The sequence below is a fragment of the Alternaria novae-zelandiae genome (assembly GCF_023758075.1).
Source record: "Alternaria novae-zelandiae strain BMP 2774 chromosome Unknown scaffold_3, whole genome shotgun sequence".
Lineage (NCBI taxonomy): Eukaryota > Fungi > Ascomycota > Dothideomycetes > Pleosporales > Pleosporaceae > Alternaria > Alternaria novae-zelandiae.
This window is the reverse complement of record NW_026056963.1, coordinates 1,562,171-1,581,777: the sequence shown is the minus strand read 5'-3', so window position 1 is coordinate 1,581,777 and position 19,607 is coordinate 1,562,171. Positions and strand designations below refer to the sequence as shown.

At 55.0% G+C, this 19,607-nt stretch overlaps 5 protein-coding genes across 5 annotated transcripts; 3 read left to right on the top strand and 2 right to left on the bottom strand.

Moving 5' to 3' along the window:
* Nucleotides 1-105: 105 nt before the first annotated feature.
* On the top strand, nucleotides 106-1,791 carry J4E88_002487 (uncharacterized protein; the record flags this gene model as incomplete). The annotated part of the gene is made up of 1 exon (XM_049396148.1): nucleotides 106-1,791. One exon carries the CDS (start codon nucleotides 106-108, stop codon nucleotides 1,789-1,791), a length of 1,686 nt encoding a protein of 561 aa, XP_049258552.1.
* A 1,030-nt stretch (nucleotides 1,792-2,821) lies between these two features.
* On the top strand, nucleotides 2,822-4,924 carry HSP90 (heat shock protein 90; the record flags this gene model as incomplete). The annotated part of the gene is made up of 1 exon (XM_049396147.1): nucleotides 2,822-4,924. One exon carries the CDS (start codon nucleotides 2,822-2,824, stop codon nucleotides 4,922-4,924), a length of 2,103 nt encoding a protein of 700 aa, XP_049258551.1.
* Nucleotides 4,925-5,646: 722 nt separating this feature from the next.
* Nucleotides 5,647-7,186, top strand: J4E88_002485 (uncharacterized protein; the record flags this gene model as incomplete). Its single annotated transcript, XM_049396146.1, has 4 exons — nucleotides 5,647-5,692; nucleotides 5,739-6,353; nucleotides 6,402-6,803; nucleotides 6,900-7,186. 4 exons carry the CDS (start codon nucleotides 5,647-5,649, stop codon nucleotides 7,184-7,186), a joined length of 1,350 nt encoding a protein of 449 aa, XP_049258550.1.
* A 4,348-nt stretch (nucleotides 7,187-11,534) lies between these two features.
* On the bottom strand, nucleotides 11,535-13,073 carry J4E88_002484 (uncharacterized protein; the record flags this gene model as incomplete). Its single annotated transcript, XM_049396145.1, has 3 exons — nucleotides 11,535-11,941; nucleotides 11,995-12,502; nucleotides 12,558-13,073. 3 exons carry the CDS (start codon nucleotides 13,071-13,073, stop codon nucleotides 11,535-11,537), a joined length of 1,431 nt encoding a protein of 476 aa, XP_049258549.1.
* A 1,864-nt stretch (nucleotides 13,074-14,937) lies between these two features.
* Nucleotides 14,938-16,962, bottom strand: J4E88_002483 (uncharacterized protein; the record flags this gene model as incomplete). Its single annotated transcript, XM_049396144.1, has 2 exons — nucleotides 14,938-16,930; nucleotides 16,958-16,962. The coding sequence occupies 2 exons, from the start codon at nucleotides 16,960-16,962 to the stop codon at nucleotides 14,938-14,940; spliced, it is 1,998 nt and encodes a 665-aa protein (XP_049258548.1).
* Between the last annotated feature and the right edge of the window lie 2,645 nt (nucleotides 16,963-19,607).

Genomic DNA, 19,607 nt, shown 5'->3' with positions numbered 1-19,607 from the left:
TCGCAGCTGCGCTCTGCGGTGCAGCGTCTGCTGCAGCATAACAAACTGCCCGGCTTGGATAGTCCAGTTAGTCAAGATACGCCGCCGCATTCAGCAGGACGCACCATGACCATCAGCCCGACAAACGTTATGTCTGAGAGCGGACATGCGACGTTTGTTGTTCCACCGCCCATGGATATGACGAGAGATACCTCTGTCGAACGCGAGTCTGGAGAAGAGTCTGGCTTGGTGACAGCGCCCATGAAGAGTTTATACGACCTTACCCGGATCCGGAACCTTCGGAGTAGCGTGCGATGGAAGCCCAACTCCAACTCTGTGGAGGAGGACTTCATAGCTCAAGGCATTGTGTCGTTACCGGAAGCTGAGGACCTGTTCAGACGGTATATGCAGGACATTCGGCTTTATCTCTGGGCTGGTGTACTTTTCCCGTATGACTCTCTGGATGCAGTCCGTCGCCAGTCCACTCTTCTCACTGCGGCTGTGCTTACGATCTCAGCACTACATACGCCTGGTCGAGACGAAGCACTGCAGAAATGCTACAACATCTTCGTTTCTTTAGTCTATAGTGCCTTCCTCGCTCGGCCTCAGAATCTGGATGATATCCGCGCGCTGGCTCTTGCCGCTTTCTATCTCTCGAATCTGAGCTGGAAGTTGGCTGGCCTGGCGGTCAGAAACGCCGTGGAGATGAATCTGCATATGTCGTACCAGAAGCTGATGCGAGGGCATGAGGACCAGCGCGACAACGTGCGTCTATGGTACGCGTTGTATGTCTGCGACAAACAGTTCAGCATCGCATATGGACGACCATCTATCGTCCACGAAGACATTGCCATCAAGAACATTGAGAATTTCCTCGACAGTCCCAAAACGACCCCAGGAGATATCAGACTGGGAGCGCAAGTCACTTTGTTCAAGATCCTGACAGAAGCATACATAGCCTACGGCAGCGATCCAGAGCAACCATTGACGGAACCCGACTTCCAACAACTCCGCCTCTTCAACTTCGCCATCGAACAGTGGCGGCTCGCATGGCAAGCCCGATCCGCTGACAGTCCATCCATCGGATCCTACCCATCGAAAGGCGTAGTACTATACTACCACTTCGCCAGATTCCAGCTGAATTCTCTCGCGCTACGTGCCCTGCCTCCACCCAGCGCCGCCACATCCGAATCCCTCTCCTACGACCGCCGAGAAGCAGCCAACATCGCCATCACAGCCGCAACCAGCACCCTCACCCTAATCTTCGAGGAACCCGATCTGCGCAAGGCCATGACAGCAGTACCCATCTTCACGCACACCATGGTCGCTTTCTGCGCTACTTTCCTGTTGAAAATGGCAAAGACCTGGGGCGGCATGGCACAAGTGCAATCGCCAGAGTGGGCAACCGAACCCGTCGGCCTAGGTCTCAATTTCAACATCAACCAAGTCCTATCTCTATCGCGGCGCTCATCTTCTTTTCTCGCGAAGGTGGCGGAGAATCTGAACGAGAAACACATCACTACGCATATTGTCCAGGGCATCAATGATCTGTTGAAACGGCTGGATGTTGCGGGTACGCCGTCGGGGTCTGTGACCCAGGGAGGCTTTCCGGCGGCTTCGCCTGCAGTCACGACTGTGTTTGATCCTGTCAAAGCGGCTACGGCGCGCAATGATGAGGGTGTGGATGTAACGGCGGGGAACGAGTATAATATGTATGATTTGATTGGTTCTTATGGGTTTGGGTTTGACGAGACGTTTTTGGGTCAGGTTGCGCCTACGAACCTGGATTTCTGGCAGACGGAGCCTTTTTGATGGGGCTGTATGTATTCGTAATATGGGGGAACCCCTCCTACCTTGTTCTCCAATGCACTTGAGGGTCTTGGGATACCTTGTGACAAAAGGACTTCACACCTACCTTTACATCATGTCACTCTTGAGGTTGTAGCCCAGCCAGGTGGCGCTGTTGATTATTCCTACATCACACCTTCATCCAGCCGACACCTCGCATCCAACGTTGTTATTCGAGCATGGTGAAAGACGGCGGTATCGGGTGGTGAAGGTGAGCGCGCGGAGCTTGCTGGGAAGCCGGGTGAAGGCACCAGCGATGATTTGTGGACCAAGCTGCAGTTTGCTACGTCGATGGGATAGGTAGCAGCAGCGATTGCTGTGGCGGAGCGAGTATGTAGGCAGCTATACAAGTTTAGCAATGCGCAAGGCTGGACAAGGCTGCCCAGGTGCTTGAGACTATCCAGGCGAGGCTGATGCTCTGAGCTTCCGCGCGCGCTCGTGAGGGGAAGCTGCGACGGCCGCCGGGGAAGCTCCTGCTCTCTATCGAGACGGTGACAATAATAGAAGCGAGGTTTCTAGAAGTAAATTGTGCGCGTATCGTCGGCGGGACAAGCAACGTGAGAGTGCATCGCCAACGTCGCGATTGTTCTGCCCCTCGCTACTAGGCGTTGCCGGGGAAGGCGCGTTTGGCGGTGAGGCGCAATTGGAAGGCGCGCCCCACCGTGATTGGCTTAGCCGCGGCCTTCTCTGCGTTTCTGCCGCTCTGTCTAGAAGATTCTCGAGCTCCACCAAAGACTATATCAGCCCCAAACTCGACTCCTCCCACTACTTTTTCTTCATCGAATTGCTCTCTCCCACTGCACCTTCACAGACATCGACGTCGCTCTGCTTGCTCTTACCCACGCGCATTAGAAGAGCTCAGCAACCGAACTACCCCGCCTAACTGTACGTCTTCCCCACACTCGCCTACTCGCCTGGCCTGTCACTTCAGCCTAGTACCATTGAGCCCGGGCTGACTCTTCTCCTACAGCTCAACACCCACACAACCGCCACCATGTCTGGGGAGACCTTCGAGTTCCAGGCTGAGATCTCTCAGCTGCTCGGCCTCATCATCAACACCGTCTACTCAAACAAGGAGATCTTCCTGCGAGAACTCATCTCCAACGCCTCCGACGCCCTCGACAAGATCCGATATGAAGCCCTCTCAGACCCAAGCAAGCTCGACAGCGGCAAGGATCTCCGCATCGACATCATCCCCAACAAGGAGGCCAAGACCCTCACCATCCAAGATAGCGGTATCGGTATGACCAAGGCCGACCTCATCAACAACCTGGGTACGATTGCCCGCTCCGGCACAAAGCAGTTCATGGAGGCGCTGTCAGCCGGTGCCGACATCTCCATGATTGGTCAATTCGGTGTTGGTTTCTACTCCGCATACCTCGTCGCCGACCGCGTCACCGTCGTCTCCAAGAACAACGATGACGAGCAGTACGTCTGGGAGTCCAGCGCTGGTGGCACCTTCAAGATCACCGAGGACATCGAGGGCGAGCAGATCGGCCGCGGCACCAAGATCATCCTCCACCTCAAGGATGAGCAGATGGACTACCTCAACGAGTCCAAGATCAAGGAGGTCGTCAAGAAGCACTCCGAGTTCATCTCATACCCCATCTACCTTCACGTCCTGAAGGAGACCGAGAAGGAGGTCGAGGATGAGGACGCCGCCGAGGAGACCACCGAGGGCGACGACAACAAGCCCAAGGTCGAGGAGGTCGACGACGACGAGGAGAAGAAGGAGAAGAAGACCAAGAAGGTCAAGGAGTCCAAGATCGAGGAGGAGGAGCTCAACAAGCAGAAGCCCATCTGGACTCGCAACCCTCAGGACATCACCACCGAGGAGTACGCCTCATTCTACAAGTCCCTCTCCAACGACTGGGAGGACCACCTTGCTGTCAAGCACTTCTCCGTTGAGGGTCAGCTCGAGTTCCGCGCCATCCTCTTCGTCCCCAAGCGCGCTCCCTTCGACCTGTTCGAGACCAAGAAGACCAAGAACAACATCAAGCTCTACGTCCGCCGTGTCTTCATCACTGACGACGCCACCGACCTGATCCCCGAGTGGCTCAGCTTCGTCAAGGGTGTTGTCGACTCTGAGGACCTTCCCCTCAACCTGTCCCGTGAGACCCTTCAGCAGAACAAGATCATGAAGGTCATCCGCAAGAACATCGTCAAGAAGACCCTCGAGCTCTTCAACGAGATCGCCGAGGACCGTGAGCAGTTCGACAAGTTCTACTCTGCCTTCGGCAAGAACATCAAGCTCGGTATCCACGAGGACTCGCAGAACCGCGCTTCCCTCGCCAAGCTGCTCCGCTTCAACTCTACCAAGTCTGGTGAGGAGCAGACCTCGCTTACCGACTACGTCACCCGCATGCCTGAGCACCAGAAGCAGATGTACTACATCACTGGCGAGTCGCTCAAGGCTGTCCAGAAGTCGCCCTTCCTCGACACCCTCAAGGACAAGGGCTTCGAGGTTCTCTTCCTTGTTGACCCCATTGACGAGTACGCCATGACTCAGCTCAAGGAGTTCGACGGCAAGAAGCTCGTCGACATCACCAAGGACTTCGAGCTTGAGGAGTCCGAGGAGGAGAAGAAGGAGCGTGAGGCCGAGGAGAAGGAGTTCGAGGGTCTCGCCAAGAGCCTCAAGACTGTCCTCGGTGACAAGGTCGAGAAGGTTGTCGTCTCCCACAAGCTTGTCGGCTCACCTTGCGCTATCCGTACCGGCCAGTTCGGTTGGTCAGCCAACATGGAGCGTATCATGAAGGCCCAGGCTCTCCGTGACACCTCCATGAGCTCGTACATGTCTTCCAAGAAGACCTTCGAGATCTCGCCCAAGTCCGCTATCATCAAGGAGTTGAAGCGCAAGGTCGAGGCCGATGGTGAGGATGACCGCACCGTCAAGTCCATCACCCTGCTTCTCTTCGAGACCTCGCTCCTTGTCTCTGGTTTCACCATTGACGAGCCCGTCCAGTACGCTGAGCGCATCCACAAGCTTGTCTCCCTCGGCCTGAACGTCGACGAGGAGGTCGAGACCGAGCAAGAGAAGACCGAAGCCGCTGAGGCACCCGCAGCGGCTGGCGAGAGCGCCATGGAGGAGGTCGACTAAGCGCATCGCCCGTCTTGACTGGTTTTGAAAAGTTTGGTCGGCGCTCTGATATCCCTTTCATGTGTCATGGCTTTCTTTCACTTTCTACACCTCACTTGCATGGTAACACGAAGCTTAATCTTCGATGGCGTCTTAGAGTGGTGGTACTTTATGCATCACGAGTAATGGATATCCCGAAATGTATCTTACGTAGACTTGCCTCTGGGTAGTTTTCATGAATGATGAAATGTTCAAACAATCTTTGTCTTGACTGTGCTTTTGTTGTTGCTTTTGCTTCTGTGGTGTTGATTCGTGACAAGGATGGTCAACGCGGCTGGGTATAGTCCACCACACCAGCTAGCCATCGACCGTTTCAAGACTACTCCCGTTCTTCCATCATCTCTTACTAATTGTGTGCTCTGTTTGAAAGATGTCAGATTTGACAGATGCCAGTTTGGTGTTGCGACGCACCTCACAACGTCAGGGTCCAACCCATGCAACGGCGATCGTCCCGTGTCCGAAAAACAGGAATCTCCACAAGCCTGGGCCGTTTCGTACCTCCACAACAGCAGGGATGAGGAGCGTGCATGACGTATGACGGAGCCGCGTTCAAGATGTCTAGAACGCGGTTTCTTGGTACAAGACGATAGACTACCAGACTCCGTCCTCCCTTTTCGCTGTCATTACGATACCTTGACGTTCCAGCACCAACTTCCTGAAGCTTACGTTGTTGTTATCTCGATATGTCGGCCGTGGACCAACTCAAGCAGCAGAATGCTGCGCTGCAATGTATGTTCGTAGATGATGTAAAGGACTGGGGCTAATGCGCGTTCAGCAAGTATTGGAAACATTTCCAAAGTCGCTGGATCGACCGCGACGAAGCCGGCTTCTACGACACCGGCAAAGACAGCGACGTCGGCTACTAAAGCTACCCCTGTGAAGAAGCCTGTTGCGACAGCTACGGATACCGCAGGATCAGCTGCTGCGCCAGCGAAGAGAGTACCGAGGAAGCTCAATGCAGCGGGCGCGTCGGCTTCAACGCCAGCAAAGACCACGCCTGTGAAAGCGACCCCAGCAGCATCCTCAACACCAGTAAAGAAGCCCGTAACCGCTGCTTCAGCAAGCAAGCCCGCCTCTACCACCACACCCGTGAAGAAAACGCCCGTCACGACAGGCAAAACACCCGTCAGCGAAGCCTCCAAGCCCGCCCGCCAACGCACCCCCCTCGGCACCACGAAGCCCCTGCCCATACGCAAGAACCCCACAACCGGTGCCGCGCAATCGCAGCCCGCAAGCGCAGTCAGCAAGGCGCCCGTGAAGAAGACAACCACCGCCGCGACATCTTCCCCCGCAGCAAAGACCACTCCGGCAGCGAAAGCAAGCCCCGTCAAGCGCACACCCACCAAGGTAAACCCCGACGGCACAGCGCCCACCAAAGTAAACATCGACGGTACCTACCCAACCCCTCTTTCCGTAATACTAGCTCATCCCGCTCCAGGCCAACCTACTCCTCAGTCTACTATTGCTACCGCGAAGAAACAGCCGGGTATCGTGGGTAAAAGCGTTAACACGGCTACGGGCACGCTGAATAAGACTGTTGGGACGACGACGGGGGGTTTGAACACCGTTACCGATTCCGCTACTACGGGTATAAACAGCACGGTCAATGGCGTGACTGGGTATGCGGGCAAAGGACTTGATAAGTTGCCGGGTGGTGTGGGCAAGCCGGTCAAGCATGTAACTGATAATGTGGGTAAGACGGCGACGGGCGCGGTGGATAACGCGTATTACACTGTTGGGTCTGCGACCAAGGGGCTGCAGGGCACGGTTAGTAAGACGACGGGGGCGATTGGTAGGGGTGATGCGAAGGGGACTGTTGCTGGGGCAAGCAGTGGTGTTGGTATGTTCTCCTTTTTCCCATCTCATGCTCTTACTTCGCTACGTCGATATGCGCTTGTCGTATACATCTGAACGCCCTACTAACACTCCATCACAGGCAACACCGTAACAGGCGTAGGCAAAGGCGTCGGCAACACCGTCGGCGACGGTCTCGCTGGCCTGGGCAACACTGTCGGCGGCCCTGTCGGCGGCGTCGTCGGCAACGTAGGCAAAGGTGCTAACAACGCTGTTGGCGGCATCACCAGCGGCGTCGGCGACGGCGTTAGCAAGCTCGGCAAGGGCGATGTGATTGGTGGTGTGGGCAGTACGCTGGGTGGTGTGGGAAAGGGTGTGGGTGGCCTGCTAGGCGGTATCACGGGGTATGGAGAGGATAAGGAGAAATGAAGGTGCAAGGTTGAGAGGTGGTTGGCGGGGGTTGAGGAGCGTGATGAGGAGGATGAGGGTGTGGAGGAGTTGGAGGAGCGGCAGGAAGAGAAAACTAGAGAAGAAGACGCTAGAGAGGGCGATGGTGTGCGGGAAGAAGGAGGAGAAGGAGAAGCGAACGTGAAGACTGATGTTGTCGAGGAGGAGGGGCTGAAAGCAGATTCCGTGCATGGCAGAGGGGGATAGTAAGGAAACCTGATATTATCGCATGTATGTCTATGTAAATTGTTATCATCATTACTGTTAGCTTACCCATATCTCCTCTACGTCTCCCCAACGCTGCCTGATGCTCGAAACGAAGAGAGAGAGCGGGGAGGTATGCAGCCGCATGTCCCCTATCTCTCAATAGAACCCAACAACACATTCCCAACCCACCGGCAGAAACGGCGTTGCGTTGCACAGCCTAACTAACGCTCACCCGCCCTCCTCGCTTGGAAACAAGCCACAACTGGCACGAAACCTCGCGCTGATCACTTTGGAGAAATAACGCCGAATGCGCTCCTTCTGCGGTGGATATGTTATACGCGGTATACGGTGTTGTGGGACTGGGTTTGGGGCCTGAGTTCGGGGGTTGGTCTTGTTTTGATGGGGCTCAATGGAGGGGGTGTAGTTGGGTCTTGAGAATGAAGGTGATGGGATGAGAGGGTGGGGAAAGAGTGGTAGTGATGATGCTGTTGGTGGTATGGGAGGAGGGCAAAGGAGAAGACAGGGAGCTACCCGTGGACGTAAAAGCTAGTGACATGCTTTGTGAGGCATTTTGCGGTAGACTTGCGAGTCTTTTCCACGTTGCCATGTTCGCGTCGTATGCACCGTATGTGAAAAAGGTCGTTGGTAGGTACTTAATCATCCACGCCGGGCGCTATCTCACCCCAAACCCAACGAATTACCAAGCTCCCCATCCGGTTACCCAACGGCCCTTTCCAGCACGCCTAACACACCGGCTTTGGTCAAGAAAATGAACCACAAACCTGCGCCTCTTTTTGCGTCGTCACCTCAGCCACTAACCCAGCACCACGATCGGCGCTTGCGCCGCTAGCCATCTCGTGTTCCCAAACGCACTCACGCCAGAATTGTAATTATTCGCGAACTGGACTTTCGGAGTCTACGCCGGTCCGCGGTGTTATGGACGCAGGTCTAAATGGTCCGATATACGCTGCGGGGGCTGTGATAGGTAGGGTCGGTTTCGAAACTACCTAATTAGGCTTTCGGGAGGCACGTTGCGTCCGGACAGGGAGGGGGTGTGAGGGATTTTGAAGGGCTAAATGGTCTGAGAGCCGGGAATATCGTGGCTTGCGCGTCAGGGCTTGTGGAGGGATAAGCTTTTTGAGAATGCTTGGTATCGTTTTGACAGGTGTCTAGGAAAGCTTGGTATCATGGCTGGTGACGATCGGGGAGTCGTTTGCTCCTATCAGCTTGGAGATGGAACTTTGTGTCTAGGCGGTTTACTGCTTAGCTTGTATACGTGGGCATACCTGCACTACTTTGCTTTCGTGGCATCGGTTGCATGCAGCAAACAATTCCCTTCGAGGAAGCCATCAGGCAACATCTCACGACACGGCACACTCAGCCAGCTACTCCCGGCTTTGACACTGTAGCACGATCCCCAGGATCCCCCCAAACCACTCTCGTAACCTTCCAGATTTGTTTCGCACATCATCAGCCCTTTTTGACGCCAGCGCGTCGATTCAAGCCACAAGCACAGACGCGTCGAGCGCACACACTAACCCCATCCCAGCCGCAAACCAGTCGATCAGGGACCAATCCGCCTTACTTCGCTCGCAACGTGCACAGAAACGTGTGGCTGAGCTAGGCAATTATCACCGGCACTATCTTCCTCTCACGAAACGTGTGGAACAATAGCGCGTGCGACGACACCGTACCGGTGTTCCTTCTGTCGACGGTCTTGAAGCTGGAAATGTGACTATCGGAACTATTGGCTCGCCGGAGCCGGCGTATAGGATGACCACCGTTTCCGGGCGGCCGCTCATGCAGCAGCGTGAAATCTGTCGTGTGAGACTTGATTATGTGCCTGGGGAAAGTCAGGATCGCTGCAAGGGACGCGAGCTCTCGTGTGTGGAATTCACTCACATCTGGGCGGCCCCCCCAGTTAAGTTACCGAGGTTTAGCGCCACGCGAAGGTGAATGCAAGCTTGCGCATACATGCCCTGGTTCCAACGCTCATACCCACGCTTGTTTCGAACGGGTTCATAAGCCACTTCTGTCGCTCCCCTCGACTGCACATGTGGCTATCACGACGATTGTTACTTCAAGGTACGCAGATATTATTCATTGGTGAGTTGATGATTGAGGGTGTTGTCTGTTCGCTTAATCAAGAGGAGCAGATATACGAGAGTGAGGGCTGCGCTAACGAGGGTCTAGATTGCTGCGCATAGCTCTTGGACCATATTACCTCCATCCCAAAGCAGCAGGTTGACTCTATATCGTGAGGTTTCTCCGCTCCGCCGCTGTGAATCCAGAGTCGTTGGGTTTCCTCGTTTCGCTCAAATTCAACGCCTGCGATTTCAACTGCAACAACGGTCCAAACTACCAAACACACCACTACAACAACCATGTCGTCCAACCGACGAATCCCCCTCCTCCTCACCATCATGGCCCTCACCAGCGCATCTCTCTCCGCACCAACACAGCCTCACCCTACCCCCCAACTAGAAGACCTCCAATGCCGCTGCCTCACCTTTTCCACCAGCCGCACCCCAACCCCATGTTCCTACCAAGAGCTCCTAACCCTAGACTGGGAAGCCGCCTTCTCCCTCTCCATCACCAACGCGCTGCCCATCCAATTCGCCAGCCAAACCACCATGGACACCTTACTCGCCATCCCCAAGCCCCTCCCGCTCAATCTGCTGCAGAGTATGCATGAGGGAGGAGAGGTTAGTCCGCTTGATCCGAGCAGCGGGGTGACGAGTGAGAATAGGGTTGTCTGTGGGTTTGGACAAGAGATTGATGGGGTGAGTGGGAGGGGGAGGGGAGGCGTCGAGCAGGAGGTGCATTATGTGGGGACGGTGCTGGGATTGTTTATGTTGGCTACGATGGTTTGGGTTGCGGGGGAGTGGGTGTGGATGAGGTGGGTTGCTGACTGTTTCTTCCTGCAGAGAAATGACTGTACTGACATGACACGCAGGTTCTTCTCGAGGACCGGAACTATCATGCTAGAGGGCGACGAGAAGGCTCTAAGAGCCGAGTTCGACGCTCTAACGGCTGAGGTCGAGGCCCTGACGGCAGAAGTCAAGGCCGAGACGAGGAGTATGCCTACCGACTACTCTTGAGCGTAGTCAACGCGATTGACTGACCGGTCTGATCACAAGACCACGACGAGATGTTTATTACGAGGTTCCTTCGAAGCGGTCCACTTCCGGTACTCACATCCCCCATCAGAAGCAAGACTACGGCTGAGAAACGCTCGACCGAGCTCCTTGCTACCCATCTACACCTGCCATCGGCTATCGTCCCCGATAGGGCTATTCCTGGAACATCATCATCCGCACTGCCCGTTTTGAACTCTACTTTCGACGCTGGAGAGGCCAACACAGCGCAGTGCCCCTCCCATACCAGCAAAGAGGTTTACTTATGTATCCCCCCACACACGCTCCTGCACTCTGCATCGCGCTATCCTGCACTTCGTCCACCTTCATGGGGACCGTTGGGAGACACGGGCCAACACCACACACATGGTGGCTGAGGGACGATCAGCACCGTTGGGAACAGCCAAGCGGGGAATACCTATGGGTGGTCTGGGATTAGCATGGAAGGTCTACGAGATTATGTGTCAATAGCAAAACATTACATGTATCCAACTCCCTCTCTTACTTTGTCTGCACTCACATGAAGTCTGAAGTAGCTTTTTCCATGTGTCGCAGATTCAATAGCTCTGACACAGTACTGTAGCCGTGTGTATCAAGTCAAATGCACCCAATACGTACACGTGTTATGCATGTGAAGATTGGTATGTTTAGGTTAATGCCATATTACGTATTACTCTACATAGTATCGTAACTAGTTAACATCGCTTTTACTTCCCTCTTCTAAAAACCTCCCATCGGACAAACAAGTAAACAAGATTCGCAGACGCGAAAGGGGTATAAACGCTCTCAAGTAGCTATCCCGCCTATACTCCAGAAGGTGTAACACCGGCCAAACAAGGTCAGCTGCTATATAAGTATGCGAGCGAGTCTGAGACTTCAAGCTCAATGCGCCGATTCCGGGTACGAAAGTTGGACTTTGGGTTCGTAAAGCCTGCCAGATTTGTTAGCCAACCGGATCTTCACTTTTTACTCGAGTCCGAGGCAACTTACATGAACGTCTCATACCTAACCCCCCTCCTCCTCACCCTATTCCTCTCTTTCGCCATCCCATCCTCCCCACTCCCAGCAAACAACACAGGCTCCCAATCAACCACATCCCTCCACCTCTTCATGAGCTTGCGCCAATAACACGCTTCCGCTGCTTGCGTCAGATATCTTTCCCTGAATACCTGCACCGAGTTATCCGCTATGCGCTTCGCCTTTTCTGGGTGATCGAGCAGGTCTTCCATAGCGGATGCTAGATCGGAAAAGTCGCGTTCGACTTCGACGAAGTTCTGGTTGGAGCCGTTGGAGCGGAAGAGGTAGTGGTGGTGTTGTATCCATTGCAGTTTGTGCGAGACGATTACGGAGCGGCAGAGTTGGCGGTATTTTAGGGAGCCGGAGTAGGAACGCCCTGAATGGGGTTGTTAGTATGCAGAACTCTGATAGTGGTTGGGGGTATAATACCTTCGGCGTGAGCAATGAACATGTAATTACACTGATCCACCGGCCCGAGAAACTGCTCTTTGAAATTTGGATCCGTCCACTTGAGTTGGCCTACATCACTCCATGGCTTGCCTTTTGCTGCATCGAGGAGCGCTCTCCGCAGCTTAGGCGCGAAAGTGATTTTGCCTCTCCAGACTAGCTTCTCGATCTTTTGGTCCCAGGACTCGACGGCTTCCCGTTGTACTGCTTCTTGAGCGACTTCGTCCAGTGTACCCAGCGCGGGCATGTCCCAGCTCCAGAAGCCAAAGTCGGGTATTAACCAGAGGTTGTGGTCTTGGACGCGGCGGGTGAGGGACCATATCGGTTTGTGGGGTTGCGCAGGGAGGTCCTCTACGGAGAAGACGAATTCGATGTTTGGGATAACGGCGGTTGAGGGGGCGGCGAGAACGGCGCGGTATATAGCGCTGAGAGTTGCAATGGCTTTTTGGCGGTTGACGTTATCGACCATGTGAGTCTCGAGGATGTAGAGCTGTTGTCCGTTAGCATGCGCGCAGCACTTTCCAATTGTCCAGGACTCAACAAACCTCCCTATCGTAAACCATAGCCCTCACCATCCCCTTCGTAAGCTCGAAGCTATTGAGATCCGCCTGCGTCACCTTACCCCAGCGACTCCGCACCTTGACCGCACGCTCAATATCCTCATATTGCCCCGGAAAAGCGCTATCGCACTGCGCCTCATCTAGCCCATAATTATTCTTATCCCTTGGATACGTAAAAGTCCACAGCCCATGTTCCTCCAACTCGGTCGCATTAGTCGTGAGAATAGCCTGGTTTGCAGCGCAATCGAGACAAGTGTCGCAGGAGAAAGTCGTACTAAACTCGCATAAACAGCGGCCAGCGGGCATGTACTCCTTGACCAGCGGGGGCAAGGACGGGTTCTGTGTGCGCGTGCCGTAGAGAATAGTGCAGATGATGAGGAAGAGCAGGGCGCATGCCGAGACGAAGAAGAAGGAGAGGACTTCTCCGCCGGTCGGACAGCGGCGACGGTATACAGTCTTGTCCTTCCGCTCCTCCACTATCCACATCTTCTTCATGAGCATGGGTGCTGGTGGGATCCGGGCGACGTGAACCGGAGCGACGATGGGGAGGTGCGGGTAGCGTGGACACGCGAGCGAAGTCGGTCGCGCGTGTCTATATTATCGAAATTGGGGAGCTTCGGAGCGTGGCTGGAGGCGACATGGATGGCGACACTACCAATATGAATATGTACAAGTGAAAGGGAAGCGAAGCGCTATGACGGCGTCGACGAGGAACGAGGGTTGGCACGCGACTGGCAGAGGTGAAGGGTTCCAAAGACGGTTGTGAAAAAGAAGAGGGGCGGCGATGGGGACAGCCGGCGGGAGGAATGACGATAGACGCTTCACGGTGGAGTTGGCATGGTGATGGACAAGACGGGTTGCCCCCAATGGGAGATACGGTGAGGGCGTTGCGGAGTGCAGTGCGCGGCGGGATATTTAGATCGGTCAACGCTTAGTACATTACAGTAGTACGTATGACAGGGGCGAGAAGGTACCGACGCCTCACATGCACCTCGTCGTTACCTCAACATCATGCCTCCAGATTGTTCGCAAGCAGATACTCTAACCTCGAGTGCGAAATCAAGAAGAATATAGACTATACCTGCATACAGTACTGTACAAATAACCTCCACCACACACGCCCCGCCTTCCCCACGCGTTTCTGTCGTCCACGGGTATGTCAAGCATTCGGCTGCACCCGCTGCACGATGCGAATACGAGCATAGGATCCTCGTCTATCAACTTCAGGCCCCCCGTGGAACTCAGGGTGCAACTATCACAGTATACCAGCACAACCGCACTGCATCCGTCGTGAGATGCGACCCTGCGCGCGCTTACCTTGGAACTGTTGAAGCACGCGCGGCCTCTAGCACCTGCCAGCCCAATCCAGTAAGGTGGCGCACGCGACCCACCTGCATTTCCTTGATGTCATTCAAGCCACCTGCTTCAACGTGTCTAGGTGTATTGTCGAGACTATTGAGGATGGCAATAGTCTCGGTATCATCATTACTGCGAGCGCGAGCGGATACACCTATTTAGCTCCATACAAGTTAATACGGTAGGACGCGTACGTCTTCGCATAGCGCATATTCATACACCTACATATACTTGGTTCGTAGCGTCCCCCGGCAGTTGAAATGTAACCGACGTCAAAGCAGGTGTTGATCCATCGGGCATTAAATTCTTCTGCGTTTGTGGGTCGTGGGTCGGTTCCATGGTTGTTACGCTCGTGGGTAGTGGGTCACCCGTTGCATGTCTGCATCTGCGCAAGTGCCGGTTGTGGAGTACCCTTACATCATCGAACCATGTTATGTGTGACGGGTGGAGCACACGAGAGTCATGGCAGATTGTGAGGACGTTGGCCTTTATGATTGTGATGGACATGCAGTCAAACATTGCAGAGTATTTCGAACACATCGATAACACAGTAATCAATCACAGGATCCTCGAATCCCATACTATGAATTCACAAACTCCCCAACCGGCGCTCAACCCGCTATACCTTACGAGGAGGCCATCAATGCTACGCGAAACACCTAGATGCAATAGTCAAGACCAACAAAAGAGACACTAAAACCATGTAACGTGAAGAGGCCACACTGAAGATGATTGGGCAAGAATATGGATAAAAAGGCTATGTACATGAGAAGCCTGAAGTAGTGAAAGAAGCTCGAAAAAGAAGGTAAGTAGGCAAAGAAGGGAAAAACAAGGGCCTAAGAAGTTGAAATCGCTGCGTTGTCTGTCCGCTTTACTTAAGCTAGACCCGACGCGAGCGAAAGAAGTGGGATCAGCGACCAACAAGCCCTACAACAGACTGCAGGGAGCATGTAAAGTTGCCGAATGTATACGGCGGCGCTGATCCTCACCTGTACAACACGTCTGCCGCTTATGCCGACAGCACGTGCATGTCCTCCTCATCCGCATCTTTGCGGATACCAAACGGTTGAAAGGCATTTGTCTTGCCTTTGTGAGCGTGTACCGCGAGTCCCATCTCGCGCATGCGTTCTGCACCGCGACCGGGAGCGGGACGCTTTTCTTTGGCACCTTTGCGGTGTTGCTTGCGGTACAGCTTCTCCTTGCGACGTTGCCTCTTCTTCTCGAGCCCGACTTTGATGTCGATGGCGCGGCGGATGGGCATGTCGGAACCGTCGGCGTCTTCGTCCTCGTCGAGGTCGAATGGGTTGCGCATGGTGATGGGGGTGCGTGGGACGGAGGCTGAGACTGTGGGTGCAGGGCGCTCGGCGATGCCGGCGAAGCGGATGGAGGTGTCGCTGCGCTGACGTGTGGTCATGGTCACGGGGTTGACGGAGCCGCGACGTGTAGGTGGCGGAGACCTGAGGCGCATTGGAGGCGGAGGAGAATGGTGGCGCTTGGGGGAGTTTCCAAACAGCTTTCGTGGTGGGGGAGAACGGTGCACAGCGCGCTTTGCGGGTGGAGGTGATCGCAAGCGCTTCGGTGATGGCAGAGGAGAACGCTTTTTTGAAACCTCTTTGCGGCGACCTCGTCCATCGATGTTGACAGGGTCCATGCGGCCATGAATCATGAGATGATCAGTCTCGGAAGCTTTCTCATCTTCAGAAACCTCATCCTCATCATCGTCAGGAAGCTCCGGATCCGATGTCGGGAACGTAGGGTCAATGTCCTGTGGAGTAGGCTTGTGCTTGGCTGCACGTCGACGTTCGAGTGTCGACATGTACGCCGCTTCAGCTGGCCTATCCTCATCAAGCGTACCGCAGACGAAGTCTGTGCTGTCGGGCAGCTCAGGGGTGGGGACGCGGATGTTGACTGGCTTCGATGACTTTCTGCGCTTGGAAGGCTTGTCCATGATCTTGAGACCCTCGCGGCTCTCCAAAGACCCAATCGATGATTCAGAGACGGTTCGGTGAGTCTTCAGTCGAAGCTGTTCCAGATGCTCTACAGATGTCGCTGCAGTTGATGCTCCAGGCGCCCACCAGTCGTAGTCAGACCCGGCATCGCTGTCATCATCTGAGACGGCAAATCCGTTCTCATCATCAGTCTGGAAACCCTCATCAGTCGCATCGCTGTACGCGGCATCGTCTTCATCGTCGTCTAGCAGATCGTCATCGTCGTCATCCATTTCGACGTTGTCCTCATCGTCGTCCTCGTCCTCTTCATCGATGGCCTCCTCTTCAGCGACCTCCTCGCCTAGCTTACGCAGATTGTTCTCAATCTTGAGCGTATCCTGAACTGTAAGCCGGCTTCGATGGCAGGTAACTTCTTGAGTCCACTCTTCGACCTCCTCTTCTGAGCTAGCAAACTCATGGAAGCGGTATGCTTCACAGCGGGCGAGGTCGGAGTTGGAACTCAAGCGCCGCGTGTGGTCAACCGGGCGGACTTTGCGCACGCTCACGGGGGAATTGTTGCGGACCGTAGAATCGGAGTCGCGATGGACTTTGGTGGTTGGCTTGGGAGACGAGGGTATCCGGCGTGGTGGCGGTGCGGGGCTGGCCATGCGGCGGGGTTTCGGCGCTGCTTCTGTCGATGGCTTAGACGGGCACGCGAACTTGATGGTGCAGACGCGCTTGGGAGGTTCTTCGGCCTGAGGAGCAGGGGCGGGCTTCGCAGGTGCCTCTGCTGGCTTCTTGTCCTCCTTGGGCCCGCACGCAAACATGATGCGCCTCTTCCTTCCCAGAACAGCCTCGATGCTCTGCTCGGTGCTCTGAGCAAGCGCGGTCTTGGGTACTGGGGTGATGTTCTCGTCGTCGTGTGAGACCACGGAGATGGGTAGCTCCAACGGCTTGTTGTTGAACGTGGGCAGCATGCTGTGGAACGCTGCCGAAGGAAGTGGCGGGCTCGGCGTGCAGGGCCGTGTGCCAGGGCTCGTGAAGCCTCCATCGCTAGTGAGATCTGCGGTGCCGCTGTTGTTACTCCATGTCGAGACGCACGACATGCCGCGGACGGGGCTCGCATCCGAGTGTTCCTCAACGGGCGAGCTCGCGTTCGAGCCCGACTTGAGCGCGGAGGTAAGGAGTGATGCTTTGCGATCGATTACGGGTTTCGATTTGGTGAAGGATGTGGAGGAGGAATGCTGGAGTACCAGGGGCGCAGGGCGTTGCGCGCGAGGTTCAGGGGGTTCGTCTAGGTCGCCGACCGCCTCCTCCTCTGCTGTCATATCTGGGGGACATGTATTCGACATGTTCTGCTGTGTGTTTGTTTGCAACGCGCCCTGTCTAGCAAAGTAATCCTGCTCGTTCGCCATGTGTTCTGTAGTCGGTGGTGTATCGATCGAGGAACGTGCGTGGGGTCGGTGCAAGCTCGTGTATCAGATTCAATTGCGGAGTGCGAATGATATTTCGAAGTGATGCCGTAATAGTGAAGTTGTGTGGTCGTGATGCAAGCGGGTGAGGCGTTTCACCGATTTCTTTTTGGCGCAATGCACCTGCGGCAGCGTTCCTGGACCCTCGTTAGAGCAGGCGGCGTGCTATGTCGATCGTGTCGAGTGCAATGCAATTAGAGGCGGTTCGGCGGATTACTGCTGGGCGGTATGGATGGGTGTGTGGGAGAGTGGGGCCCCAGTGAGGCGAAGTGTTATAATATGGACAGAAACATTGTGGAGCTGTGTGTGAGGAGCCTTGGGTGGAACTAGAAGCGGGCTCGAAGACGTGTCAGAAGCGACAAGCGTCGGGCAGTGTCGAGTGGGAAGGGGTACCTGGAGAGGATGAGGTCGAGTTCCCACAGCGACAGCGACGTGTGGCGACGGGCCGCAGGCTAGCAGAGGGCCCGTTGACAAGTGCGCGAGTGAGCGGTGCTAGGGACGGTGCAGATCGAAGGCCAAGCTGTGCTGTCAGGCGACTTCAGACTGCAACAGTAGTGGCGCAACGCAGGTGGGACTGGTCGTAGGAGAGAGGGAGCGAGGAATTTGATATGCGCTCTGGCGGCTCGGCACCAGATGGTCTGCAAAGCACAAACAGTGGGTAGCCGGCATTTTAATTCGCGCCCACGCCCGCGCAGCCAATGCCACGCCTGGCCTTTGTCAATTGTGCACTGGTCTAGCAATGCACCTGCTCACGCTGCCACACCTGCACTTCCGTGACACGAGCCCTTTGGCCGTCAGATTCGGCAATCTCTGCGCGCAGTCACCCTCACTCATCAACAATCAATGAACTTTGTTGCGACCTTTGTATTGCTTTGTTATCGCCTTTGTTGTTGATGATTGACTTCCTCCCCTTGTCAGTGCGGAGATGACATCTGCGACTAGAATACTCCAGCACCTGGGAGTATGCCAAAGCAGGTTTCATCCTTCCAGCACAGCCGATGCAAGACGCAATCGAGCAGCGCAGCCCATGCCATGCTGCTTTCCGCAAGCTTCGGAAGCAGGACCCTGATCAACGCGACGCCGCCGACAACGCCCCGCTAGCCAGCCCTCACACCTTCTTTTGTACCATCTGTCCGACGTCGCATGCATCAACACGACCACATGCACGCTCTCTGCTCAACCCCAAGCACAGCGGCTTGATACCGTCTTCCTCAAATGCCTCACTTCTCGCCATGTCTCCATGTCTCCATATCTCCATAACTCCTTCCTTCTCCCTTCTCTCAGCTCCACATGGCACTTCATCTCTTGCTACCACCTCCACACCGCTACTTGACCGCTTCTCCTACACCCGCGCCTCACCTTAGTCCAAAGAGGACGCGTCTACACTGTAGAAAGTAGTCCATCATCTGACTCCATTCAAGCCTCAAGAACGGGATACCGGTTTAACCCACCGCGCTCTGCCGCCAATCTGCAGCTGCACGATACTTGTCGTGCAGTGCCCAGCAAGAGGGTCCATCTCACGTCTGGGGTTCCGTTCGCTGAGACGCAGTATAACATTTCGCCAGCAAGCGCCTCAGCCGGCTCCAAACGAGCCTGTCCCAATCGCCGACATTGTATTCGCGGGGAAGGCACCCGTACCCCATGACGCGTGACGCTCCTGCTTAACAACCCCCACGCGTGGTTTTCGCGCCAATACCAGCGTCCTGTTGCTTCGTACTCCTCCCATACGTATCTGCTACGGCTGTGTAGGAAGAAAAGGTACCCCACACAACTTACGCAGTGTACAGTACGACAGCTTGGGTATTACCCGGTATCCGGCACGGCTTGCTACTTGCGGTCAGGCCTGAACAGTTGTCTGCCGCCCTCTTACATCTGATCCTTGTCTCTGCATCGCAATATGACGTAGTTCCTCCCTTCCCATTCCCGAACAACCTATCCTCACATGCGCGTGATATCAGCAGCGTCGTAAACACACATACATCGGCGCTCTCCTCCACCAGCACCACGTGTTGGAATGTGGAGAGTTAGATGTTAGATGTACTTGAGTTAGGGTTACCCCTCATTTGCTAGTTAGACTCGGCAGCGGCGCGCGTACTGTACTAATGTTGCTTGCTTGCGCCATACTTGCCTGAAATGTGCAGTGTGGTTTCAAACTGGCTAAAACGTTAGAAGCTGGGTTGCTCGTCGCGACATGCGAAGAGCTAGCAGTGACAGACTGGGATGTTGCTTTGCTGCGAACAAGACCCTTGATCCGTAATGGGTGAAGAAGTATATCAACA